Raw genomic sequence first — 27,110 nt, forward strand, 5'->3', positions numbered from 1 at the left:
CGTTACGTGTCGTGCCGCATGTGCGGCCGCGGGGCGCTGGCCCAGCGCGGCCGGGGTAACCGGCAGTAACCCCGCGGCGCAGGGGCAGCCCGGGCCGGGCCGCCTGCCCGGCCGTAGGGAGGCCGGGATAATCCGCTCATTCACCGCGCTTAAAGAGCCAGGGGTGTTTTTCCCGGGTTCTGGCAGCGAGGAGAGTTCGGAAGCTGGAACGCTGCGTTCTCCGGCCCCGTGAGGCGTGGCCTGCTTTATGGAGCCCGGCCCGCCATGCCATCAGTCCAACACGTTTTAAAGTAACGTTTTTATTATGAACAAATAAAATTTCAGATCAGCACAACCAGATGTCTGTTTCCATATTAGTAGAAATTATTTCAAAAAGGTTGGGTGGTTTTTTTTCCAGTACACAAAACAGAGATACTACTATGCAGAAATCCCTAAGCTGTGAAAAATCATATCCTACTCACATTTCAACAGTGACAGAGCTCAGACAATGTGCAGATTCAACTTTCCAATCCATCCCTGAACACCCCAACACTTGGACATCTGCTCTTCAAAATACCAGCGGGGCTGGGAACAGTTTTGGAAAACAAACGGGCCAGTGCGTACATCCCCCTCTGCCGCACTCGGCCAGGCGGCTCCCAGCCTCGCCACACGCCGGGAGGCTGGCACAACCCTGTTACAGGCAGGGAAACTGAGGCACGGAGCGCTTTTAAGTGACTTAGTCTCATGTCATGCAGTGAGCAAGCAGCCAGGCTGGGCACAGGTCCCAGGAGGACAGACAGCTGTTCTAGCCACAAGGTCCCGCTGCTGCCTTCTCCGCTTCCACCTCTCACAGACTCACTTAAGCTAAACATACAGACAATGCGTCCAGGATACAAACATGCCACCAAAAAAAATTAATATATATATTTATAGATGTGTGATATATATATATCTCAAACAAAGTTCTACTTAAAGTGTTGTATCTGTTTCTTAATCTAACAAAAATTCTAACTCAAATACATTCAAAATCACCTGCACCCACAATTCAATGTAGGCAATTAAATAATTAAGAAACCCCTTAAATGTTCGTAATTCAGAAAGAAAAAAAAAGTTACGGCAAATAGCTGTCAATACTTCTATGTATATTAAAGAAAGATTTAAGGCACCCAGAGATATTTGCCAATCTACTGTTAAAGTGACTGGGCAAACACCAGGACTGTTTGGTTGCTGCTCCTCAGCTTCCACCCTAATTCCAGATTCTGGACCCCAAGAAGCACTTCAGATTTGAAAGGAACCCTTGATGTCAAACCCTGCTTCTCTGCTGACAGGATGTGAAATATTGCGGCATGTCACAGCATGCTTCTCTACTGTAGGGTACGTCACACAACACCTTAGGGGCACCAGCAGCAAGTAAATCATTCTGCCCACCTTCTCCCCTCCCCACACCCCTTTCAAATTGACTAGCTGGAGCAAATTCATCCTCTCTGGATATCACTATGAGTTCATATGGGTTTAGAGTAGACCGAAGTCACCCAGCAATTACAGAGCTAACAGTTTATCTTCTTTTTGAGGTTTGGTTTTCTATTTTTTTTTGTTGTTTTTTTAATTAAGTGGTAGGATACAACGCTAGGCACAACTCCCTTTAGCCCCAGCCAGCCTTCAGGCAGTCATGATGCTCAGGGTCTCCTGACACCAGCTGCTAAAGGGCTCCCTGCTCCATTCCTTCCTGTTGTACCTCTTGGCTGGAGACCACATCGCTCCTGACGGCTCAAAAGTTTGAAAGGTCCCGTTGCTGAGCAATAACAAGGCCATGGTGGTGGCAGGGAGAGGAAAGGGGAGGAGGCGGCCGCCTTTTCTGAGTAACAAATGTGCTTTTGTTAAGGAGAACATCACAGAGCTGTCCTGGCTCCTCACTCGTTGCACAGCAGCAGAAAGCAAAGCTGCAGAGAGGATGCTGGCATCCATCTCTGCTCGTTTCTGCCCTCCCTAGCCTGCCCCAGTAAGGGAGACACTGCAAACCCCACTTCAGTGTCACCTCATTCCGGCCACCTCTTGTGCTTTCCTCCAGCTCCATTTGATGCATTTAAGCAAAAACAATACTATTGGTACAACTAATAAGAACAAAAATTAGTAATAATGGGGACAGTTGGGGGGGAAAAAAGCACGTTCAGCCCAGCGAGGGCCTTGGCACCACGAGACCCAGACAGACCCTAACCCCAAGCCTGAACTCAAGCTGCAGTCTCTGCAACTTGCAGGAAACAGCTCCCACAAGGACTTCTTTCCCCAGCATGCCCTCCAGCTGCGTACCCACATTGGCTCGGTGATATAACTGACCTTTTTGCAGGCTCAGCCACCCTCGCTGCCTTCCTCACCGGCAAAGGAGCGAGGTGGCAAAATAGCTCGCCAAGGGGACTGGGAGGCAAGCTAAGGGACTAACAAGGAGCTGCTTTCACCTCCCCTTCCCACTCCCTCAGAGGAGCAAGGGGGAATGTCAAATCACCTCGGTGGACCCTGGGTAGGGAAGCCTGGAGGTGGCCCACACCAGCAGCAGTGCCTCACCTTGGAGGTCTTGACTCTCCGGAGACCCTGTACCGCCTGGCTCTGCATCGCTGTTTCTCAGGCACTTGTTAATTGACCGAGCAGAGTCCTAGAGGACGGAGCCACCTACGCGTGTGGACACCCTCACCCCTCCCTATGCCTGCAGGCACTCCCTAGCCCTGTGCTCAGCACGGGATGCGGATCAGCAGGGCAGGTACGGACACCAGGACATCCACCTGCCACCCACCAGAGACCCTGTTCTTCTAGCTCATAAAGCAGCTTAACTCCGCTGTAGAGCTTTGGTTTACATCCTTCTCTCCCTCTCTGTTTTGGCAAACTCCCATTTGCTGGCAAAAATCTCAGTGGTGGTGGTGAACAGAAGCACCCCAGGCTGGTGCTGCCCCACAGAAGCCAGTGGTACACCCCTCCATCTGTCCCCCTCCTCGCTGTGGCTCTCTAAAGGGGCCATGGAGCCCAGGGCCAGGCTCTGCCTTCAGTCCCTCCTGGCACAGCACACAGTGGGCAGTGCAGGGAGAGAGGCTGTAGTGCCAGAGGGAGGAGGTAATAAGGTCACCAAGACCACCCTTCAGAGCCCGCTGCTGCCACCAGACTCCCCTGAGCCAACGGTGGACCTGGCTGGAGCTCCAGAAGTCTGGAGGCTCTCCTCTCCCCAGCCAGAGAGGCCATGTAGTGCGGGAGAATGCTTCCCAAGAGGCATCTCAGAAAGAGACAACTCTCTTTTCTGATGGCAAGGGAAGGGGAGACAGGGTTGCTTTTCCCAGGGAGAGCGATTTAGCCATGCCACATCTGTCAGCTGCCCCTGAGAAAGTAGAAGGGACAGAGGAAGGAATTCTGGGGGCAAAATGGTGGGGAGAGGGTCACTGACTTTGGCTCAACTCTTCAACTGGCTGGTACAGGCTTTCATAACTCCATGGTATGTAGCTGGCTGCGACGGCTGCTGCCTACCAGCTCCTCTGTCAGGAGAGACCGGGGCAATGTGAAGTGGGAGACAGGGTAGCAGGGCTGGAAAGAAAGAATGGAAAGGAAAAGGAGATCACAGGAGGGAAGGGGTGGCCTTGCATTATAAAGGCAGAGTCCTAGATCTTAAATACATCACGTAAAATACAGTGTGGGAGGGGAGTTAAAACTCATTATCATTATCTTAAGCAAACTGGTAGCATTATTCAGTAGTTAGTAAACAGAACATTAAACCTTTGTCCAGCGTGTTCAGAGGAGTCAGGAAGGGAGAAAGGGAGAAAAAAGGGAGGAAAGAGAGGTGTGGATGTGTGTGTGAAGGGGATCAGGAACTCAGCCACTCTTGTGACTCCCATCTCCAGTCCGCATTTTCCGAGCCAGGATGACTTCCTTGGAGACCTTCTTGCGATCGCTGGCCAGCCCCAGGAAGCACATGAGGTCAATGAAGGCTGTGGTTACGTTGAAGCGCCATCCAAACTCACTGGTGGAGTAGTCATAGGGGAAGGTATGGTGGTAGTTGTGGAAGCCTTCTCCTGCAAAACATGACCAGGGAGAGGATGTCGCGAAGCTCGAGGTGATGGCCCCTTTATCTTGGCCCAAAGAACCACATTCCAAAAACAGGCTCTGGATTGAGGCCAGGCTCCTTTCTCCTCTCAGCCCCATCTCACCTCTCTACAATCTACCACATAGCATTTGGGAATGATCCAGCATGCCCAGGCTGACCCAAAGGAGGCAATGACAGTCACAGAGGACCTATGGTGCCTTAGAGGAAAACAAGCATGTGGTGAGGAACTGAGAAAGGCTCAGGCTCACCAGCTGCACTAAACCACCAAGGAAATCTTAACAGCTTTTCCTCTGCCACCATGAGACACTTTCTGGTATTGGTTGAGCTACCAGCCTGACCTGCAGCAAGTCCCCAACAAGCCAAGCCAATCAATATTCCTACAATACTGGCAGTCCTAATGCCAAATCCAAAGGGCATTTCCAGGTGGGAATAATGCAGATAGACTTCTACAAAATTATCTACCCCAGTCAGCCACCCACTGTCAATGCTGGTTTCAATGCTCACCCCTTCAGGGACATCACCTGGACTTCTGCTCCTAACCCTGCTGAGTTTCTGCAGTTCAAGTCCCACACTACTAAAAATCCACAAGCAGGTCCTTTGATAGTGGAAACCAGTGCAGCCCCAGTGATGTACAGTGATGCAAGCCAGTTGAGGGTTTGGGACTGGGAGAACAACTCAGGCCAAACGCTGACCGTGGGATGTACATTCCTATGTCCCCAAAATTTTGGGAAAAAACATGAGATGATCTCGCTTGTCTCATCCCCAAGTACCCCCAAAATAACCAGCTTCCCTGAGAACACATCCAAATGTGCATCTGCTGGATTTCAAGTTGATCTCAAAGGTCTTTTCCAACCTAAATGATTCTATGAAATCTAAGACAGAGAAGCAGAGACTGCAGCATGTTTTTCAGTCTGGTGAATGGGGCAGAGAGACCTTTGAGCAGGGTAAATAAAATATTGCTATTGAGATAAGGAGGTGCTAAGTGTAGCAGAGTCCCTTCCAGCCTGGAGAGAGGCTGGTGGGAGCTGATAACCCCACTGCCCTTATGCACTCACTGGCCAGCCTGGAAAGCACCCCCAGATGCAAAGGCTGGAGGGGAAGGGTGCAGGAGGAAATGGGGACACCTGGATTCACAGAAATTCCTAGAAGCAGCTGCAGCCCCTAAGGGCAGTCTCTGCTCTATAGTCTACTTGCAGCAAAAGACATGAATGTTCAACATACCTAGGGCCCCCAGGCTGACCAGGGGGTTCTCCCGGGGGTTGATGTGCTGATCATACGGCCGGTTGCCAAACATGTGGGCAGCACTGTTCACTAGCCAAGTGGCATTGAGCCCTATGGTGTAGCGCAGGATGGTTGGAATGAAGAAGCTGATGATGATGGATTCATCCCAGAAGTACCAGGGCACTACAGTGGGCAGCGTGAAGCACAGCAACACCACCGAAGGCTTGTAGTATCTGGAAAGGAAGGGACCAGGAGGAAAGCGCTCAGTGGCACAGGCAGGACAGGAGGGATTGCTTCAGTCCTCCCTTTGGAGGATTTGCGCTCGGCTGTACAGGGAAAAATCAAGTGCAGAAATACCTCACCCCCAAGCCCGCATCTTCTGTCCTGGATGCGCAGAAGCCATGCCTAGAGACTCCCAAGTCTTGTCATCGGGCAGGAGGCTCAAACTAAAGTCCTGTTCTCCCTGTCTCAATCTCACATGTGCACAAGGCAATGTCCCAATCACCGTAAGTCCAGACACCAGCTGCTGCTTTTGGCCTCATCTGCCATTTGCTTCTCAACTATGCTGGTCCCCACAGAGGCAGCCCCTTGCTTGCAGAGGTCCTTTCTCCCGCTGCAGCCCAGTGCTGCAACTCCTCCTTGCAGACTTGGCCCTGCCTACCAATATACCCCAGGAACAAGTGCAAGCAACGAACACTTGTGCCACCAAACAGACGAACATGTAGGGTCCCTCACACTAGAGAGATGGGAGTAGAGGAAGCTGAGCCTCTCTGATGACCCACAAGAAAAATCCCAGGCACAATAAGGAGGAAAGCCATAAATCTTGCTTGTTTTGTTTGGGACTGGACTAGGGACCTCTCAAGTGAGGGTATTTACTACATGGGTTCAGTCCCTCATCCCCACAGCCATGGTAACAGGCTTGCCTCCTCTGGGGATCAGTCCCAGCAGAGCCCCAGACAGCTGAGAGATACCCCATCCAAGAGGCACCCGTGAACCAAGACTGTCCTTCCCAGCTACCACCTCTCTCATGTCTCCATTTTCAAGTCCTCTTTCACCACACTATTTCCAGAAGACTGATGGGAGCGGGGCAGAGGCATGGCCCGGAAGGTGAACCACAGCATCTTCAAGGATGGCCCAGAGGCACTGCAGGTAGGCTCTGGTCCAGCCAAAGCAGCAGCTGGGCTATGGAGGTGCTTTGTAGTGGGAAGTTCAGCTCACTGCTGGCAAGATGCTAAAGGGTAGGCGGGCAAGAAAGGGGTGTGTGAGGGCAGGAGGTAGCACCTGCTCCTAAATACTTTCTATAGGAGAGGCACAGCTCATTTCTCAGTTTATCCCACAGCACAGCCTTGGGCAGACCTAATATGCACATTTCTCACATGATGCCCTCAATCCCCTCATGCTCCATGAAAGGTGCTTGGGGTCCCCAGCCCATTCGCAGGGTTCCCACTCCATCCCTCATGGCTCTGCGCTGGGGCTGACCCCACCACTCACCTCCGCTGGAACATCACCACCTTGTCGGCCTTTATGTCACTCAGGTCCAGCTTCTGGCCCTTCTCTATGACATCCGGGTGCTTGCGCACCAACAGCCAGCCAATGTGGGAGAAGAAGAAGCCCCGCATGGCATTGTGTGGGTCTGCATCTGTCTCGGAGAACTTGTGATGGACACGATGGTCCCGGACCCACTCGTAGATGTCATTCTGCAAGGCAACAGGAGTGGAGACTTAGGGCCAGGGCTGGAGATGTTCCCTTCAAATTAACAAAAGGGCCTGAAACATTCAGACACCTAAGCTCCGTTGACCTGAACTTGTCTCAGTCACTTTATCTTTCATTAGGGTCTGGGGGTTTTGGCTTTTAAAACAAGAGGTTGGGTCTTCTTTGCTGCATCAGCTCAATTGTCTTTGAAACCCCCTGCTCTGGTGAGCTGCGTTTTCTCTCTCGGTGCAACAGGCTAACCTCGGGCTCTGCTTTGCACACCCTCTGCAGCATCACGGGCTCCAACTGGTCAGCCTGTTCCCCAGCCCCTGCAACCACGAGCCCCCATTGGCTGGTCAGTGCCTCCTCCCTCACACGTTTGGCTCCTGTTGGTCACCTGTCCCCATGCCTGCACGGGCCAGCTGGGACTGATCGACCTGCCCCTTCCATTCCTCCTGACATCTTCCATGGGTCAGCCTGCCTTGCTTTTCTCAGGATTGCCAAATCAGATCTGTTTAACTTGGGGGTGAGTTTTTTGGTGGTTTTTTTTTTCCCTGTTGGAAATTGAATAGTCTTAAAATTAAGGCCCCTCTTCAGAAACAGAGTAAACATATCATTTTGACGAGTCATCAAAAATACCCCCTTCAGCCCCACATCCATTCTGCTAAGCTGCAAAATCAATACAATTTGGAAAATGTCAAAGCTTTCATCATTTGTATTACGAAATGATTATTTTGGCCAGTTTTGAGAATAGATTTTAATGAGCCTGTGCTCATTCCTTTATAACAGGATTTCAATGTGCTTAAAGCCATGTCTTACACCATCCTACAAAACATGAAACACAGATCCAAGCACACATCTGTTGCCTGCTCCTTAATCTCCTAAGTACACAGGACTTTTCCTGAAAACACTTTGAAGGCAGGGAAGCTGCATAATCATCCCTATTTCTTGCCTGGCAGAGAACCTGTAGCAGAGATGCAGCTCAAATCCCTCTCAAGTGCTGTAACCACCCCTCCTCCTTCAACTGAGATAAAATGATTTACCTGCAGGCCACGCAACACAGCAAGGATGGACACGGGCCAGGATTCAAGTCTCACTTATTTCCAAACACTGGGAACTGCTGCCTTCCTTCCAGCCAAATCCTGAGCACCTCCAAGTGTCACCAGCCCTTACTGATGTTAGCCAGGGCTCGGTCACTCAGCATTCCCCACTAGTACACTGTCCAGCTGGGACAGAGTGAAATTCCTTCTCAGTACCTGCCACAGTGCTGTGTTTTGGATTTGGTGTGAGAACAGCGTTGATAACGCACTGATGTTTTTAGTTGCTGATGGTTTATGTTGATACCAAGTCAAGGACTTTCCCATTTCTCAGGCCATGCCAGCGAGAGGGCTGGAGGGGCACAAGAAACTGGGACAGGACACAGCCAGGACAGGTGACCTGTCCAGCCAACTAGTCTAGTGAACTAGCCAGAGGGGTATTCCATACCATGGAATGTCATGCTCTGTACAAAAACTGGGGGGGCAGGATTGGCCCAGGCCTGCTGATCACTGCTGGGGGACTGGCTGGGCACTGGTCAGCAGGTGGTGAGCAGTTGTACTGTGCATCACTTGGTGGGTTTTGGTTTGATGCTTTAGGTTTTTTTTTCCTTTTGGGCTTGATTCCTCTCTCTCCCCCCCCCTTTTCATTACGGTTGTTATTCTTCTTATTATTACTTTATTTTATGTTATTTCTATTCTTAAATTGTTCTTATTTCAACCCACAAGTTTTACCTTTTCCCTGATTCTCCTCCCCATCCCGCTGGGGGCGTGGAAGGCAGTGAGGAAGCAGCTGTGTAGTGCTTAGTTGCTGGCTGAGGTTAAACCATGATGTAAGCAGAGAAACAGGGCCATTACTCCTGCTAGAATGTTTCACCTGTGACCCAAAGCCTCTCACATTCCAGACAATACATAGTGTCACCTAACACGAGAAAGTGCAGCCTGAAAGCTGACAGACAGCTTGGGCTTGCACATCTTGGGAGGCTTTCTCTGTCTCTGGAAATCCTTCTGCTGACGGCAAGAGACACAGATTTGGAAAGAGACCATGCACCGCAGCTGGAGCGTGGTACCACCTCATCTTCCACACCCTGTCTACAAACACAATCAGGGGTGTCAAAGCTGAAAAGTCACTATCTTGACCCAAACTTCAGCATGTTATCTTTTCTACAGATCTTACTTTGGGACCATCTCTAACTACAACCTTGTCTGAATATCATGGCTTTCTGAGACCATTAAGCAAAGCCTGGGAGAATGCCTCCTTCCCTGGGAGTTTCCAGCTACAGGCTATATAACCAGGAGAGCTTCTGTGCTGCCGCTGCCTGGTCTTGCACAGGTGGAGGAGCTGACTAGGGGCAGAGTTCCCAAATTCTCTGAGATCACAAGCCACAGGTCTCCGAGTAGCCAACAGTCATTTTCTGCGGGACCTCAGGTAAGATGAACTATAGTCTTCTCTGGCCTTAAGAGTTACCAGTCTTAAGAGTTGCTACCGCCAACAGGAGTGAGGTAAATTGAAAACAAACCTTCTCTTGAAGTCATTGAAAGTAACTGTTATAAAAAAACCAAAAAATCCATGGGGAATGGTACTGAATTTTCAGTAAAACTTTGGATTAGTTCCTATTGAAGCTGAAATATCTGTCTGTCTCTCATCTTTGTCTGCTGCTATCCCCTACAGCAATAGCTCAGCAAATTCTTTCCCCCTCTGCCCTATAACCCTGTGAAAGATGGTCTTTGTACAGCACTAGCCAATACACAGCAACCCATCCCATTCCCTTTCTGAGTGCTGGACCAGTAGCTGGAATTAGCAGCTTGGTCCTTCCTCTTCCTCATGAAAGACTGTGGTTTGGTGCTAACGAAGGATAGGGAAGTCAATGATGTTTTAGAAAGTTTTTCAAGGCTAAAAGAAACCATTCCCACCCTATTTTGATTACATGTATGGGGGGCGGGGTGTCTCTGCGCACACTCCTGCACGTGAGCAAGCCTGTGAGAAACCCATTGAGGTACAGCTGGAAGGTGGAGTGCCACTAGAGCTGCCTCACAGCAGCAAACCAGACAGACCACCAGGATTTTTCTGTGCCGTGCCAATCTGGGTTTTCACTCTGGCTTCTTCTAAAGGGCCATTTCTGCTACACTCTACAGTCCCTAAGGACTTCCTGGTTTGTTTTTGTTAGGGACTCTGAAGTGCTCTCCTAGCATTAGGCAATATCCTGAGGTGCTTATCAGCTGCCTGCAGTCACTTGTGCCACTCTCAGTGGCCCCAACCCTTCTCTCCTTGAAACACCACTGACCTGGGATGACTATGAAAGCCACTGGTGTGACTGTTCAGGAATAACAGGGTTATTCCTAAATACCACTCTTCTGAGCCAAAGAAGCATCCCCCTAACGGTATGATCTCAGCAAGTTCTTGATCCTTCTGCAGCAGCAAATTCCACAGCCTGGCTCCCCAGGCCCTGCAGATTCTCCCCCTTTATCAGCTGTGCAGCAAGAGGGTGAGGCAACACCAGGAAAGCACTTAGCACTTCCACACCTCTTTCACAGGACCTGCACCAAGCACAGGGAGCCTACACCTTGAGGGAAGGGTACATTCCCGCTTTGGAGAGCTATCCTACCCCTGGTCTTGGCTGACAGGTCTCTCCCCTCCCAGTTCGTCTCAGAGTCACCCTCTGTACTAGAAAAGGTGAAGACAAGATGGACTCCAGCATCGCAGTGTTAGATGGAAAGGGCAGGTTGTTTCCTAACAAGAGTCAGCAGGAGAGAGTAACCTCTCCATCAGCTTGTGCCCCATATCTGAGACAAGGGTTCAGGGGGGCACTGCCTTCTGAGGACCAGTGGCACAGGTGAGGAGATGCTTACCTGGAAGGCCATAGAGTTTGCAATAGTCAAGAAGATCCGCAGGGGCAGCGTGGCTTTGTAGGACCGATGGCTCCAGAGGCGGTGAGATCCAGCTGTTATCCCCAGAGCGCTCACCAGGAAGCACAAAACAGCTGAAGAGGAAAAGTAAGTGTTGGAGCAGTTAGAGCAAGTCAGCCTGCAGCAAAATTTCAGGCAGAACAACTCAAAGGCAGGCCGTCCCCCAAAGCTGTATAAGCAAGAGAGGCACCCATGGAGAGCACAGACTGAGGCAATAAAAGTGTGAGTGAGAGTGCCCAAGCTACCCTACCACAGGCTTCCTGAGCAACGTGGGGCAAATCACTTCAGCTCTTCATCTCTGACAAGGGAGGAAGCTCCCCTTTACAAGACTTATCTCAAGGGCTGGTGCTTCAGTACAGTGCCGTCTGTCATGATGCAGGACCACCAAAATTGTACAAAGCCACCACTTCCATGTAGCCCTTTGGTAACTGCTCTGTGGTCCACCAGGAAACAGCTTCTCCCTTTCCTCCCAGCTCAAATAATCAAGAGTCCTGCTTTCCTGTTTCACCACTCCTCACTAACCTCTTTTGCATTCTTTTCACCTGGAGGTAGTAGATCATCTTACAGCTCTTCAGGGGGACAGCTCAAGCCCAGGGTCAGGCTTCTCTTCTGCTCCCTTTCTGAGCAGAAGCTGGCTCCAGAAAGATCTAACCTACCATCCCACTGAAGTCTGGGCTTCACCTTCAGCTCCGCCACTGACTTAAAATTTTCCCAGAGGCTCCTGTTCCCAGGGTCTTTTTGATCCCCACCTCTGCCCAGCTCCTGCACCATTTAAGGAAGGAAACTTCAAGGCCAACCACTCACTGCAAGCCATGCCTGTGTGCTTCATGCATTCCCTCTCCACACAGGTCAGAGGGAAATCCTTGCCCCTCTGGCAGCCAGGAAAAAAAACCACATCCCTCTCCCTCTGGATCATGTGTTTATGTCCACCCTGGTCTGTATGTTCACGCAACCTCTGTAATTTAACCTGGCTTCCAGCACGTGGTCCTAGAACTAAAATGGAGAAGAGACCCAAACAGAGTCATAGCAGCATTACACTAGGAAGCTGGGGATAAGAAGAAAGTTTGATCTGAAGATTAACTCTTTCTCTAGGAAGGAAGTGTCAGGAAGTTCGGCAGAAAGATGGAGGACATTCAACAGCTTGCCCTGCAAGCTCAGACATGGAAAGGGAAGGGTGCACATCTGTGCACAGGTCAACTGATCCACATTCAGTCCCCTGGGGGAAGGGATGCCTTCTTACCAGTCCCCCTGGGGAAACACCTTCCTTGGTATAAATTTGCAGATTTCAGCCAGTTGGATCAATCATGAAAACAGCACCTTATTCTTACTCATAAAACCATGGATAGGAATCGCTAGTATGCTTGACAATACCATGCAGTCCAGCCAAATGCCTCTAATCAAGCTTATCTCACACCTAGGAAATAGGTACTCTGCCAGAAACTTGTCTGGAATCAGAGCCCCGAGACATGGACAAGGCACTGTAGCCCTGCTCTTTCATTCAAAATAACCCAGGCTGTATTTCCTATCATCTCCTGTTCTGTCTTCCTTCTGTCACCTCCTTTTTGTTTTTCTACATTCCAAACCTAATCTCTTATCTGCTAAAAGTCTGTCTTGTCTGATTTAACATCCTCTTCTGGCCCCTTAAACTTGCACAAAGTGCTCCTCATTCCCATCCTGCTGTGTAACAGTGATGTTCCCTGTCTGCTGATCTGACTGATGTCCCATCTTCATCCTCTCCCTCAGCTTCCCCACCTACTACTGAACACGGTGCAAGCCGCAGACTAGCACACCCCTGCTTCATGTCTCTGCGCACCTCTGCAGTCCTTTGGAGGAGCCAAACACTCACTGATCATAGCAGATTTACAGGGTGCAAGAAGGGATGAAAACGCATGCAAATACAGCAGGATCCAGCCTCTGCAAGAGACAATGGAGCTGAGCAAAGCTCACAGAGCTGGCCAAGCCTACACAGGGAGAAGGGAGGGATGCTGGAGCAGGGCGTTTAGTTCAGGTCTCCCCTTGGCCTTACTGGCAGGACAGCACTTAGGCTGGACACCCTGAAGGTCTCACACAGCCCCATGACGCTGACTCACGACCAGTTCCCTGTTGGTTTTAGATTTTGAGACTCATTTTAAATCAGTTACTATCCCCACAGCTTCATACAGAAGAGCAAACCTTGAAAAAGTACCTAACATACGACTCTGATTTGCAGAGCCTCTCTGGCCTCAGATACTGCAATAACAATGAAACCCACTCCTGGATGTTTCAGACACTTCCTACTTGCGGCAGAAGGGTGACTCACCACCATTCTCCCTCGAACATAAGCAGCTGTACCCTGCAAACCACATTTCATAAAACCTCTGGGCAACTTCATGCCTACAGTGCACACCCCAGTAGCTGAGGTAGATTTCCAACGGTGATAAGAAGTTTATGGCAGAGCTGAGAGCAGCATCCAGGAGGCTGGATTTAACTTCCAGCCTACACAGTATGAAAAACACCAGACAGGGAGTCCATGATAAACAACGGCAGCTTCCACTGGATGTGGGGGACAACTTGCTAGGGAAAGAGTCCAGCTCTCCACTGTGGGGCAAATAGGCTTGAGTTAATGGTGCACTGGGGACAGAAATTAACTATGCAATCATTCATGATCTTCAATAGTGCTAGAAAGTAAATGCCAGGTTACGTGAGTACAGGCCCTATTTATAGTCCTGAGTTCAGGCTTCCCTCTCTGGTGAATCCTCACATGCTGACTGGGACTTTTTTGGTAACAGAGGCCTCCAGGAAGACAACCCTGGCAGAGGACTGTGGTATTTCAGCTTTGCAAGAAGGAAGCTCATCTGTGTCTCTTTTATAGAGGCAATTCTCAGAATTTGCCTGTGGATATCAACATCAGGAAAAGATGACACCAGCAATGAAGAAATATCAGCAAGCACATGGAATCACAAGAGATGTGTAGTGGGGGATACCAACAGACCCAGAAACCACACAACCTAGTACTTGCTTTCAAGGAGCCTTGCCTGAAAGCTTTTGTTAGAAATTTGGAGGAATATCCACTGCTTTCAGGTGCCCCAGCACAGAACAGCCACAGCCTTCATCCAAAGCCCATGAACCTCCACAGCTCACGTTGACTTCTCTTGGAGCTGCGTCCCAGGTCAATGTAATGGCCTCTCTAATGTAACTCTAATTATAATCCTGTGCTGCCTTTCCTCTTGCTCATATACAGCAGCTGTAGTTTATCTACTGAGCAGACACTTTTTGTGGGAAAGGAACTGATTCTCAGTCTACACATACATGGCATATCCCCAGTCCCAGGCACCCAGCCCCGCGGAAACCCAAGCCCTACCTGGGGACCATTAGCTTCAGCAGCCATACCTAGGAGTTGTGACAGTGACAAGACATAGACAGCAAGATTGAAAAGCCTGGTGGAAAACAGAAGAATCCAGCACCCTAATGACTCAAGAGGGTTCATCCCCACAAACAAGTACAACAATGATCACTGCACAGCCAGGGAATCAGCATCTCACAGGGAAGAAGAAAAGCTCCTCCAAGATCATCCACTAGGAATGAAACTGGAAAGAGTAGAGGTGAAACAAAGCAGCACAGATTTTCACAGCTGCCCTGTGATGCTGCCCCAGACTGAAGGACTTAGGACTCCATCAGCTGAGGTTTCAAAGTCATCTTCCACACCAGGCTTTGAAGTATCCAAGAGACTGTCAGCTCACAGGTGATGCTCCCAATGACCCATTCAACTGAAATACAAAGAATTATGACCTCTGGCAGTAATATACACCCAGTGCTCCAAAAACTAAACCCAAAACATTCCAGATTCAGTCATGTCTATATGACTCACCAGCCTTTACCTCTTTAGGGCCCAGATTCAGACCTCAAGTTATGATGGGAAGTCAGGAATGTGCTAAAGGCATTGTCACCTGCAGTCAACACCAAGGATGTTTACACAAAGAGGTGTCCCTGCTCCAGCAGGTGTCCTTGGGCTTCTGCTCAGTGCAAGGGAAAACTACAGCTTTCCACTGTAAAATCTGGCAAAAACAGAACTTCCCCTCCACACTCAGAGGCGAAGCACACCACCTGCTAGTTAAGCCTGGAGAGGACACCAGAGAGGGGAGGTGCTGCCAGAGGTAGTCTTGATGGGAAAGTAACAACTAACTTCTGTAAACATCCCCGGGGGTAGCACTAGCTGAGATTTTCAGGCTGTCAGCGTTGACTAAATTACCCAGCAAGACTCCCCTTGGTGCAAAGACGATGCAGCAGCAACAGCAAACGGTATCACCCCACGTTTCTGGCACTGCAGGAAACTGAGGTGTCAGAGCACCATGTCAAGAGGAACCATCACTGTTTTACAGACATTGTTGACCAGGCCAATAGGGGGTTAACACAAAGTATCGTCAGTCTGCTGCACCTGAGGGCCAGGAAGACAACCTGCAAATCATGTTTCCAGGGAGGCTCAGAGCAGTTAGAGGAGAAACTGCCAATCACCTTTGTGTCCTGCCCTCCCAGCCTTGGTCTCTGTGCCTTTTGGCAAATGACGGAAATCTTCCCATGAGCCCTGAGAAGACTACAAGACTTTGTCAAGTGCAGCACAGAGGACAGTAAATAGAAGGGGAGCTGGCTAGAAAGCGAGCGCTGGCAGGGCTCGGACAGCTCTCATTATGGTGAGCTCTCACCTGATCAATCCCAGCTCATTCTGGGAAGCTCTGTACCAGAAAAGAGATCAGGGGATACAATGCACACAGCAACGCAGAACAGCAAACAATGATGAAGGCAGGGCTGGAGAGCTTGAGAGACAAAGAGGAATTAGCACACAGAGAAATGAAAACAAAAGAGGACACAGTCACCAATATAACTGGTTTCAGAGGGACAGGAACATCAAGGAGACAGTGGCCTGGATGAAGAGAGTGTAAGCAAGGGATTGCTCCTTAGAATAGAATATAGAAGGTAGATCAGCTTCCAGGCACCACAGCTGCCTGTAACATCACAGCAGAGAACATCTGGGGCCATGTTAATTTTATATCGTATGTACACAGCCTAAGGAAGGAATGATCTGAAAAAAAAAACAAACAAGCAAAACCCCCAGCAGCTCCGGAACTACCACTAGGAGAGTTCTCCACCATGAGCTCATGGTGTATCACTGGGAGCAACATAACTCTCTGCTGCTCTATCCCTATGCGTAAAATGGGAACTGTCGTCCTCTCCTCACTACCAGGTGGCGCTGGGAAAATAACAGCAAGTCACCAAGATGACAGCCACAGGTGCCTTGCATGTGCTAAAGGAAGGTATGAACCAAGAAAAGGGCAAGGCAAAAAGGAGCAAGGAGCCTTGCTGAGAAGTCAGACCTGTGGAGGATCAGAGTATCCCAGCTCTGGTCAGCACTACAAGAGAATGGACTACAGGGGAAAGCTCCGATTTGGTGGCAGGGTGCAGGGAAGGGTGGCCCTTTCCCAGAACAAGTGCCAAGGATGCAGGACAGGGAGCTCTGTGAAGCTACTCCAGCTTTAATAAAGCAGGATGGATCTCCAGCCAGCCCAGAACAGTGCGGCTCCCCCAAACTCCACGTCCTTCTCCCATTTCCAGAACATCTGTCACTCCAGAAGCCACCAAGGAATCTCACAGTGCCTCACAGTGGCAGGAGAGCAACTGGCACTTCACATCAGAGTTTACTGAGGAAGGAGAGCAGGAGAGACTGGCATCAAGTAAAAAGCAAGGCAGATGCCCACGAAATACCATGGGACGCCATACAGACATCTCAAACAGGCTCGTGGTGGCAAAGACGCTGCCTCAGAGACCATTTTGAGGTAAACTGGGGATTAGCAGAATGCAAAGCAGCATTAACCTTCTGGATCAAGATGCTCGAGCACACTCAAGCATCTCAGGGGAGCTCAAGGGAGAAGGGTTGGATGGATTTGGAAATCACGGTGCACCTCAGCAGCTTGAAATGAAACTAATAAACCCAACTCACCTTTTCCCTCCTCCTCCTCCCCGCAAAGCCCTGAAGATATCTGGGTGGGGTTGGAGGACCCGGGCTGTCAGCTCTGAGCCTGGGGACAGAACATGTAGAGCAAGACCAAGAGCCCTGAAACACTCCTCCAAGGTCATACTGAGGCTGCGTGTTCTGTCCAGCCTTGCCACCCCACGGAGGAGGGCAGCCTGTCAGGTTTCCACAAGGGAAAGGCCCAGCAAAGTCTTCTCTCAATGACCCCCTGAAAGGCCACATGGGCTGCACAGGGAACATGCCGGTGTCTCTGCTTCTGCAGATGCTACAGCCAGCCTCTGAGCAAGTCCTGTGGCTCCCAGTGATGCTCATCCCCCAGGCCTCTGCCTGCAGGAGGCCGAGATGGTCCAGGAGGAAAAGAGGCAGTGGCCAGCCAGTCCAGCCACAATGCTGATGCTTGTTGCTCAAAGCCATTGACCGACCAAGTGACCCTGAGGGTGTGACTTTGTGGGAGCACCACTGACACTGAAAGCTGTGCCAGCAAGTCTCAAACTAGAGACTGTTGCTTTTTGATTCAGGATGCTCTGTTTCACAGGAAGGCAGGGGCTGGATGCAGGCTCTTGACCTCCCCACTGGAAACCGTTTGACTTCTTGACTCCTCCAGGGGTCCACACAAAGGCTCATGGAAAGCAAGGCTCCCCCACAGCTTGGGCCCTGGGCCCAGCTGCCTTTCAAGTAGTCAAAGGAGAAGTCTGGTTCCTACCCAGGGCAAGGTCTCTGAGAAAGGGGAGCTTTGCCTAGCTACCTTCTGCTGGGTTGTCCTTTCCGCTGGAATTTGCTGCCTGGAGAGCCGCTTATTTATTTTATGAAAGTTGTCAGGCTTAGTTCTGGGATGATGGGGTCTAATCCATGCTTTTTTAAGATAGAGAGACCTGAGATTCAGACTTAACTCTTGATGTTTACCTTCAGCACAACTGTATTTTGTCTCTTTCCCCGCAGACTCACGTGGAGGCTCTGAGGGGATTTACCCTCCCCTGGCAAGGACAGGAATGGGTCTTGTCCTTGGGCAGCAGCCTCATGCCAAATCACACCCTATATCTTGCCTCCCCAGGCACCCCTTAAGGTGCTCTTGCTAGCATCTTTCTTCCCAGCTTTCTGGGACTGTCACAGTGCTCCATGAAACACTCTCTGTGCTTCGCTCCACAAGTGGCTGCACATTCAGGTGTGGGCTACTTCCAAGCCTAATGCCTGTGAATTCAGTTTCTTCCTCTGGCAGCCAAGCAGTCCCCTGTCAGATCCTTCCCCCTCACACGTGACCTTCCAAGAGACACTAGCAAGACCTCCCACAACTTGCTATGAAGCTGCCCAAGCAGCTTCTTCTAACAGGAACTCTCCACTTACTTCCTTCTCCTCCCTGAGTCTGTGGGCCTGTAGGGAAAAAAAATACCACCCAACAGATTTTGGGTTTGCAGATGCCAAGAAACAAACAGAGGAACATGCTTACCCCATGCCAGTGTCTGGATCTTTGCAGAAGGTATCAGCATCAACCCGAATATGGCCCCTAGATGCAGCAGGCTCATAAGGATGATATTCCTCCAGACGTATCGCACAGGGGGCTTGGGGCCCTCTTTCTCCTGGTAGGTCTCATCAAAGAGATCGTCTATCATGCCCCGGTCTCCTGCCAAGTCCTCATGATTGATTAAGTCCTTTCCCACGATGGCATCCCCATTCCTGGCCACCCGGGAGGTAAGGGTGCCAACAGTGGTGGTGCTGGAAGCGGAGGAGAACTCCTTGCAGAGGTGGCAATGGACATTTTAAAGAAAGGAAAAAAGGAAAACAAAACAAGAAGTTGGTGGTTACCAATGCAGGGAGTAGAAACACGAGCAGCTAGGCTGGCACTACCTAGACTCACAGCCTGCCATCTCCCTGGCAGGCTCCATTCTTTCAGCTGAGCCCTTGGCACAGAGAAGAGCATGCTCTGGCCCCATGGAGTCATGGCCCGAGAGGGAAGGGGCCTGATCGTTATAGGGAGAGGAGGTATATGGCAGACAGGGTGCAGAAGGCACAGAAAAAGACCTGAAAGCCAGTCCTTTTTCCACAGTGGCTTGGGCGAGATCATTTGCAGGCTGCAAGGTTTTTCATTTTCCTTCGGTTTTATTAGTGGGCGTTTTTAGGTGGGCTTGTGGTCTGGACTTGTGTAGAAGCAGACAACAATAAAGGAAATCTTGTGAATGAACAAAGAGGAGGGAGATAAATAAAACCTGTCTGAAACACAGTTTTATTGTAAATCATGGGGCCGCTCCTGATATCCTGCCTCTTTGTGTCACCCCACCAGGGATCACTGGGAACATCCATAGGGGGATTCCTCTGGGGTGACTCCTCCTCTCCCCCTGCCTCACCTTCCAGGCTGGGACATGGTGAGGCTGATGTGCTCGGAGATCAGTGGGCAGAAGCAGCCGAGTGATAGACCTATGACTCCCACCCCATGCCTGCTTCTAAGCCCCTTATCCCACTCCCACTTTCCACGCTGGACAAAGCGAGGCAGGGAAGGCTGTCCTCTGAGCCGAGGCCACGAGCACGCTGACAGGAAGTTTTAAGCTGCAAGTTGGCTCAGCCTGGCTCCTGGCTCCCTCCTGTAACCGTGACACAACATTCCCTCTGCACAGGCTTGTTTGCCCTGGCTGAGTGACAGCCTGCCCGACCAGGCATGCGTGACGAAAGGAGCGGGCAGGACTGGCCCTAATGAGACAGGTCACTGAACCCTGAATCACTGATTTCCATCTCCATCATGACAGCCGCGTGCTTGCTGGTGCTCGCAGCCCTTTGTCAGGCCGGAGCTCTGGCCCCGGCGGGGCTTGACCCATGGGGTGCCAAGTGCACGGACACAAGTGGTGGGAGGGAACACCGCATGTGACCCCTGGCCTCCTGGGAACCTGCCCCAGGGACAGGTCCCCCCACACCCGCACCACGACTTCCACACGCAAAGGGGCACTAAAGGCCAGTGGGAGCCGGGACCGTGGCTCCAGGGAGCACGGCCAAGCTGGGAAAGCTCCTTTCCCAATAGAAGTCTCTCCTGAATCAACAGCAGATTTCCACCCAGGCACCTGGCATTTGTAAAAGACCACCATCCTGCCGTGGCCTGGTTTCTTCAGGGAGGCATTAAAATCAGGCCAGGCAGCTTACGTGGCCACCCCAACTCCTCCCTTTCCCAAGGGCTGAAACGAGAGGGTTACAGACACACCTTCCTACAGGGAGGAGCTGGCAAAGCTGACAGATTCCCCACCTTTGGGAAGTAAAACTATCTCTACAGAAGGAGCCCCGTAAGTTTTTCCTTCTGGAATCAAAGGTTAGAAGGGAAAAAAACTGGACACAAAGTATCCTGCTGCTGTCACTGAACCCAGGCAGCCGCTGAGCTTGGGACCAGCTCCTCTGCATCCTGACTGCTGGCCATCTCTGCCTGCTTTCCTAGTCAGTGCTTTGAGGGTACGATACTCCGAGCTGCTGGCAAATTCAGAGGCAATCCCCCCACCAAAAGGGCCGTGAGAAACTTCTTCTAATCCAGAGATTAGTAAGAAAAAGTCCTGCCCATTCCAAAGTGTCAGATATTCTCATCTGGCATTTTGGCAGGAAGGCACAATTTTCTTCCTTGGCTGGCAGACAATCTACCAAAAAGACCTAAGACTTGTCTATGCAGGAAAAAATCCCCAGAGAGATCTGGTGGTATAATTAGATGGGTAACTCCCCATATGGACATGCTGCTTCCAGAGTAAGAATGTGGGGTTGGTGTTGCATTTTTCTCCTCTGCAACAGCTTATGTCACTGTCAAAGTTACACGGGGCAGAGGAGGACGAAGGAGAGTGCAAAGAAAACAGCAGAGGAAAAAAACCAAACTCTTCTTCCAGAATTGTAGTAGCCACAACATGAGGAATTTTACCAGCATACCTATGCTGCTGGAATTACACTGATATAATTGAACCGGTCATTTCTCACATGTAAACTACCCTTACATCAGAAGGGCTATAAAGCAGCTGTGAAACACAGCTCCATCATTACAGACTTGGTGGGGGGAGCATGGGGGGGGAAGTGGGAGGGAAAGTGGGCAACCGTTTAGCTAGACCAGAGAAATGAAGAAGAAAGAGGATTTTTACCCCCTTATGGCCATAGCAGCTCTTGTGGCTTCCACCAAGGAAAATGGGAATATGATTGATCCAGAGTCTGCATCTGAGAGGGGGATGAGGTCAGCTAAACCATTTTCCTGAGCTCTCCCTCATTTCTGAATGACTTTGCAGCTCTCATCTGCAGAACAGATGTGTTCCCCATCTCCCCCTCTGCCCCCCTCACCCTACCAGTGCTGAACACACCATAGGTGATCCTGGCACCCAGCCAACTGCAGCTCAAAGGCTCCCACGCTGGGTTCAGCCTTGGGGCCCCAGGGCACTGAATCTCAGGTCCAGTATATTTGAATATGCCCAACGTGACCCAGGGACAGGATTCTTTCCAGCCTCCAGGATATGCCCTAAAATGCATGCCAAGGCCATGAAACATGGTCTGAGCTCACTGCCTTTCGCATGCGTTTTGGGTGGGCAGAGGAGTAAAGTTCTTTACATCACAGCATCCCTGGAAGGTCACAGCACGTGCACAAAAGGACAGGGCGAGACCCTGTGTGCTGGTGACAGGCAAGACAGCAGGGCTGTGATTTACTTCCACTCCTCAGCACAAGCAGAAGGGGGAAGGATGAGAAGGCTGGAGCAGGAATACCAAAATCCAACCCCTGCCTCCCCTTAGGCAAAGGGTGGCTGCCAGGAAGGGCAAAAATAAAATGAAAATCTCTAAAGATGCAACAGCTCTGTGTATCTTCCTGGTGCCGGGCTGTTACTCAGATCTTCTTATGCCAAAAATGGGCAGTCTCCCCACTGCATGTTTGCTCAGCTCAGGCAATGCAGACAACAGTCATTCATTTCATCTGGGCTGCTTTCACCTTGCGTCTGTCCTAGAGACGCTCCCTGCTGCCACATTTGACTTAGAAACACTGCAAGTGAAAGCCTCTTCTTGGTAAAAAATAATCATTAAAAAAATTAAGACAATAATAGTAAAAAAAAAAAAATAATCACAGCCTGAGCGTTACCAAAACCGCCACAACCTCCTGGCACAAAAGCCTTTCCCGGACAGCCTTTACCACCATGCCGCGACGGCAGTTTCCAAGACAAACCTGCATTTGACGCCCGGCGTGCCCGGGGCGCGCGCCGCGGGCAGGGACCCCGAGGCCGCTACCGGCCTCGCGCACGCTGCGCCGCGAGGCTCGGGCGATGGCCCAGGCCAGCACCGAGCGGCATCGCCGCGCCACCGAGAAGCGGCACCGGGAGGGCACCGGCGCGGACACGCGTGCGCGAGCGCGCACGGACACGCGTGGATGCCCAGACCCCTTTCCCACAAGACAGCCGCCGGGCAGCGCCGCCGGCGCCGCGGGGAGGAAGGGGGAAGGGGTGAGGGGAAGACAAAGCCCCGGCAGCCCCCGGCCCGCCGGCAGCCCCCCACTCACCTCCTCCTGCAGCAAGTGCGCAGGCATGGCCGGCCTCGTCTCTGGTCCTCGGCGGCGGAAGGCGGGCGCGCAGGTCCCCGGCGGCGGCAGAAGGCTGGCGGCGGCCCCTCGCCCGGCGAGCTGTGCGGCCGGAAGGCGGGCGCGGGGGTATTTAAGCGGGGCTGCTCGCCTGGGGGCTGGCGGGGTTGGGCTCTCCGCGCCCCGGCCTCCCGGTGACCCCCTGCCCACGGTGGGGATGCGCGGGGTCAGCGCGGCGGGCGGCGAGTCGCGACTCTCGGCGTGCCCGGGAGGGGAGGGGGGGCGGGGCGCGCCGGGGGGCGGGAGGAAGGATGCCGAGGAAGAGTAGGATGGCGAGGGCCAGGCTCTCTCATGATGCCTGGCTGCTTTTTTTCCTCGCTTTTTTTTTTTTTTCTTTCCTCTTTTTTTTCCCCCTCCTCCTCGCGAGCCGATTGGCTGCGGGAAATTTGGTGCCACCTCGGCCCGCGCTCGCCATTGGCCGCCCGCAATCTGCTGTTCGCTCCCCGCGGCGCGCGCCCCGCGCGGCCCCGGCCCCGCGCGGCCGTTGGGGGTGTCGGGGCGCCCCCTCGCCAGCTGCTGCGGCGGGGAGGGAGGGGGCTTCAGCGCAAAACTTCCGCGCCGTGTAGGGGGTCTGCGTGAGAAGCGTGTTACACACACACATGCAGTAAGTAAAAATGGTCCATCTCTGCCAGGGAAAGCACACCCACAGCTGTGTGTCCGGGTCAGCACGTACTCTGTTCAGGTGTTTATCTCGATACGCAGCAACAGTCTGGAAAATGTTGGCTGTAACGTTTTACGTAGAATCCTGGCCGTTTCCCCCCAGAAAACAGTCCCTTTTGGCAGAGGGTGGAAGGAAAAAGGAGCCGCTCAGTTTGCTGTCGGCTGTTTTCTGTAACAAACCTGCTCACTAGCCAGTAATGCCAGCAACAGGAAAAGCCAAGCTCTATCCCAAGGAGACCTTCACCATTACAAGTGAACAAGAGGGCTATTACAAGTACAACCTTGCCCGTGGCAGAGCCTGGAGACGGCTCCCCTAACCCCACCATGTGGTCGCTGTGCCAGGCACCCTCAGCCCCTTGGCACCAAGGCTTGGGGTGCCCTAGTGCCACCACCCTGGCCAGGACCTGTTTCAGCTGCTTCCCCCACTCATGCTGTGTCCCGTGTTCAATCTCTGTCCCCCGCTGACACATGAGTCATTCTGGGAGTGTAACAAGGATGTCAAAAGCCATTTCAAAGTGTGCCTGTATCCCCTCACATGCGTCCTGCCTGGGAGGCTACCCTGCAGCTGTGGAGCTGATCTGCGAGGTGCAGGTGGGCAACCAAGACCTTGCAGAGTCTGTCCCTGGGCTGATCCTGCTCAGACGTAGCAGGGCTGATTCAGTGGCAGCTGTCAAAAGTGAGCTGCATTGTAATCGCTGGGAGGGAAAAGCGACAATGAAAAATAACAGTAGCCCAGTTGTTCTCTGCATTTAGAGGTATTCAGAAAGGGGGAAGAATATGCCTCTCCTTTTTCATTGCACTGTGATGGATGAAGAGGTCTGAGAGGAGGCGGTGTTTAAGTTTTACATCAGGAACTTGTGTCTTGCCTACTTTTGGAGACACAGCACTGAAACAGGGAGCCCGTGTCAGAAGATGTTCCTAGATGGTGAAAGCTGTTATGAGTCAGAGAGAAACTTTTAACCGTCCCTTTTAAGACTCTCCATTAAACGTTTGGTTAACAACATAGGGTTACCAAACACTGGGGAGAAAGGATGTTTTAAATAAAAATTCTACCTACTTTCTATGTGAGTGTTGGAAGAACTATAAACTGTGCTATAAACTACCCTAAGGAAATCCTACTCTTGCTATTTCCAAAAGAAAAACAGACAGGAAATAATAATAATATTAATATTATATTATTATTAAAGTATTATTATTAATAATAAAATAAAGCAGGTGCTGATACTTGTGGATTTAAAAAAAATAATCTGCAGTTCATGCCACATAGGGAAAAATAATCAAAATGCCATGAACCAGGGGGAGAACTGGCAATGATACCAGTGGGTGACAGTGAGGTTTTTGGGGATTCAGTGTCTGCAGTTTTGCAGCTAGTCAGACCCACCAGAGCCCTGCCCTTTCCCACCAGTTTCTTTCCTCTGATGTGGTGTGCAGGTAAGAGGAAACGTACAGGACAGCTAGACTTTGTCATCCTCTAGCATTAACACCGTGTCTGGCTGCTCCCACACAATAGGAATTAGTTTTATGAATATTCTCCTGCTAGGTTATCGTGGGAGGTGACCATCACACTTTTCTTGCACAGAGGAAGAGATGGATCTTGACCATCATCTGGGCTGTGTTCACCTGCCAGGTTTCAAGTCTCACATGCTTGGGACAGCCCTGAGGAAGGCCCTTCACAGCATGGCCCGTTTCTCCAGCTGGCAGTGTGATCACTTTTGAAACAGGTTAACGCTCCCAAACATGGCCACGAGGTTCAGGCACTGACATCCTGACAAGGTACGCAGGGGAGTTTTCTTTCCCAGTCTTTAGATTGCAGCAGCTCCAGCCTTGGCTGTTAAAAGGTTTTATGGCCCTTTGTGGGTTGGAGGCTTGGCTGCGGGGTGCCAGCCAGGCTCCCTCCTGCGGAGGGCTGCTGGCCAGGGTGATAGCCAGCACCCTGTGCACCCCTGCCCCCCCCACCCAGCACCCTGCCCATCTCCATCTCTGCTGCAGACTCCTGGCTCAAGCTCTGCTGCCTAAGGCTGGAGACAAAAGGGGGAGTCCTTGGGCAGCCTAGGTGGGAAACCAGAAATGTCTGGTACAGACACAGCAATACAGCTTAAACTGGGCTTTTCCTGCTCTAGCTTCTATCTCTCCAGGCAGACTTTTTCCTCCTTCCAGGGAGAGCTGCCCAGCTGAGCCTTCAGCAGAAATACGTACCTGGTGGAGTTCACCGATGCTGTTTAGCAAAGATTCGACTTCAGCCATCATCCTCAGGAAACTAAATCAATTCTTCCGCACCTGGTGACTGCTGCCTAAGGTCATGGTCTTTCATAAATGAGCTGATGCAATGCCAGGGCCGTGGCAGTGATGAGCAGAGCCATGCCATGGGCAGTACAGGCCATGAACTTCAGCACAGGGTTTCTTTAGAAATGCATGGTCTCATGTAAGGCTGTTTCCGCCTTACTGAGAAGCCCTCCCCACAGATTCATGACCAAACTGAGGCACTGTGCTAGTGAAAAGCTCTTGCAGAGTACTTCTTTTCAGAGGCTCTCAGAGGTTTTTTATCAAGGTTGGGGAAAAGAGAGGCACAAACCAGCAGTGGGCTTTATCACAAGGCATTCTCTGTGAGCAGAGCCCACATGAGAAAGAAGGGTTGCATTCCTCTCCTGGGGTGCACTAATCAGCCTGGGTTTGCTACCACCATGCCAGGATGGAGAAGAAAAGCATCAAAGCTAAGGATGTTTCACCAAAACATTTTCCTTCCTACTCTCCCCTCAGGAGAAAAAAAAAAAGAAAAAAAGAGAAAAAAGAAAAAAGGAAAAGGAAAAAAAAGAAAAAGAAAGAAAAAGAGAAAGAGAAAGAGAAAGAGAAAGAAAAAGAAAAAGAAAAAGAAAAAGAAAAAGAAAAAGAAAAAGAAAAAGAAAAAGAAAAAGAAAAAGAAAAAGAAAAAGAAAAAGAAAAAGAAAAAGAAAAAGAAAAAGAAAAAAGTATTGGTTCTCCATTTAACAGTAAGTCTTGCAAGCAGATTTCATCTGGTGTCAGCATCTTGGAAATTGTAGTGAATCTCGTCAGTTACTCCCTCCAAAAATGTTGAAGAAGCCAAACACTAAAAAAAAGATTGCTGCAAAGGCTTTGCAAAGTTTATTTCATGTTGTTTGCTTATCTTCTTTAACAGCATTCCCTGTCTTCTCCTTTTTCTTTTTCTTCTATTTCACAACTGGAAGTTGAAAAAAGGAGGAGACTCAAATAAAGAGGGAATAAGCTAAAAACTAGGGAAAGAGCTGACCCCCTATCCCTTACCCTCTGCCAAAAATAAAGGTTTGCAAAAATTATCCTAGGATTATTGTCTGCATTTCTTGCATTGTTTTCCTGAAGAGGTATGAAGCAATTCCAGCTTTAGACCTTTTTCTGGGGGTAGGAGAACCATGCCAATGAGCCTTTCATCCAAGAAGTGCAGGGGTCATTTTCTGTCATTTCACCAGTCCTCTTTTCTTTCTCCCCATCCCCTTGCAGAGAACCTGCTCTTCAAAGGCGTTGAGCTCTCTCTGCAGAGCAGATGAACACCAACATGGTCCACTACTTCTGCCAGCTGTTTCAGAAGTTAATGGTCCCCCTGGTTTTGACAGGTTGGCTTCCAGGCACAGTTCTATGTTGCAGAGAATTGAGATGGGGGTCTGTGGCTACAGAATGAGCTGGGACAAGACCTGGCTCAGACCACCAGAGTTCAGAGCTAATGCCTGCTCAAAAGGTGATGGCAGCTGCAGGTCTTTCAAGATCGTCAGTCACAGGACCTCAGATGCCAGCTCACGGGGTTGCTGCCCTTGTTTAATGTTGCTTTCTCCCCTGTGCTTTCTTTTGGAATCTAGTGACCCTGTGTTGTATTTTCACACACTGTTCCTTGTCCAGGAGAGGCAGCAAACGGCTTTTCTTTTTGAAGTGGAAAGCTAAGACTCTTGTGTAGTCACCTGGCTCTAGAAACTGAGGCTCGAGGAGTCTGAT

General features: G+C 50.8%; 1 protein-coding gene across 1 annotated transcript; it reads right to left on the reverse strand.

The window, feature by feature from the left end:
* Positions 1 to 283: 283 nt before the first annotated feature.
* Positions 284 to 22,766, reverse strand: SCD (stearoyl-CoA desaturase). Its single transcript, XM_055720859.1, has 6 exons — positions 22,395 to 22,766; positions 18,360 to 18,645; positions 10,855 to 10,985; positions 6,770 to 6,975; positions 5,279 to 5,511; positions 284 to 4,025 (listed from the first exon to the last, which is right to left on the reverse strand). The coding sequence occupies exons 1-6, from the start codon at positions 22,419 to 22,421 to the stop codon at positions 3,826 to 3,828; spliced, it is 1,083 nt and encodes a 360-aa protein (XP_055576834.1). The 5' UTR covers positions 22,422 to 22,766; the 3' UTR covers positions 284 to 3,825.
* Positions 22,767 to 27,110: the final 4,344 nt, after the last annotated feature.

Source organism: Falco cherrug, chromosome 9 (assembly GCF_023634085.1).
Source record: "Falco cherrug isolate bFalChe1 chromosome 9, bFalChe1.pri, whole genome shotgun sequence".
In the NCBI taxonomy this organism is placed as follows: Eukaryota; Metazoa; Chordata; class Aves; order Falconiformes; family Falconidae; genus Falco; species Falco cherrug.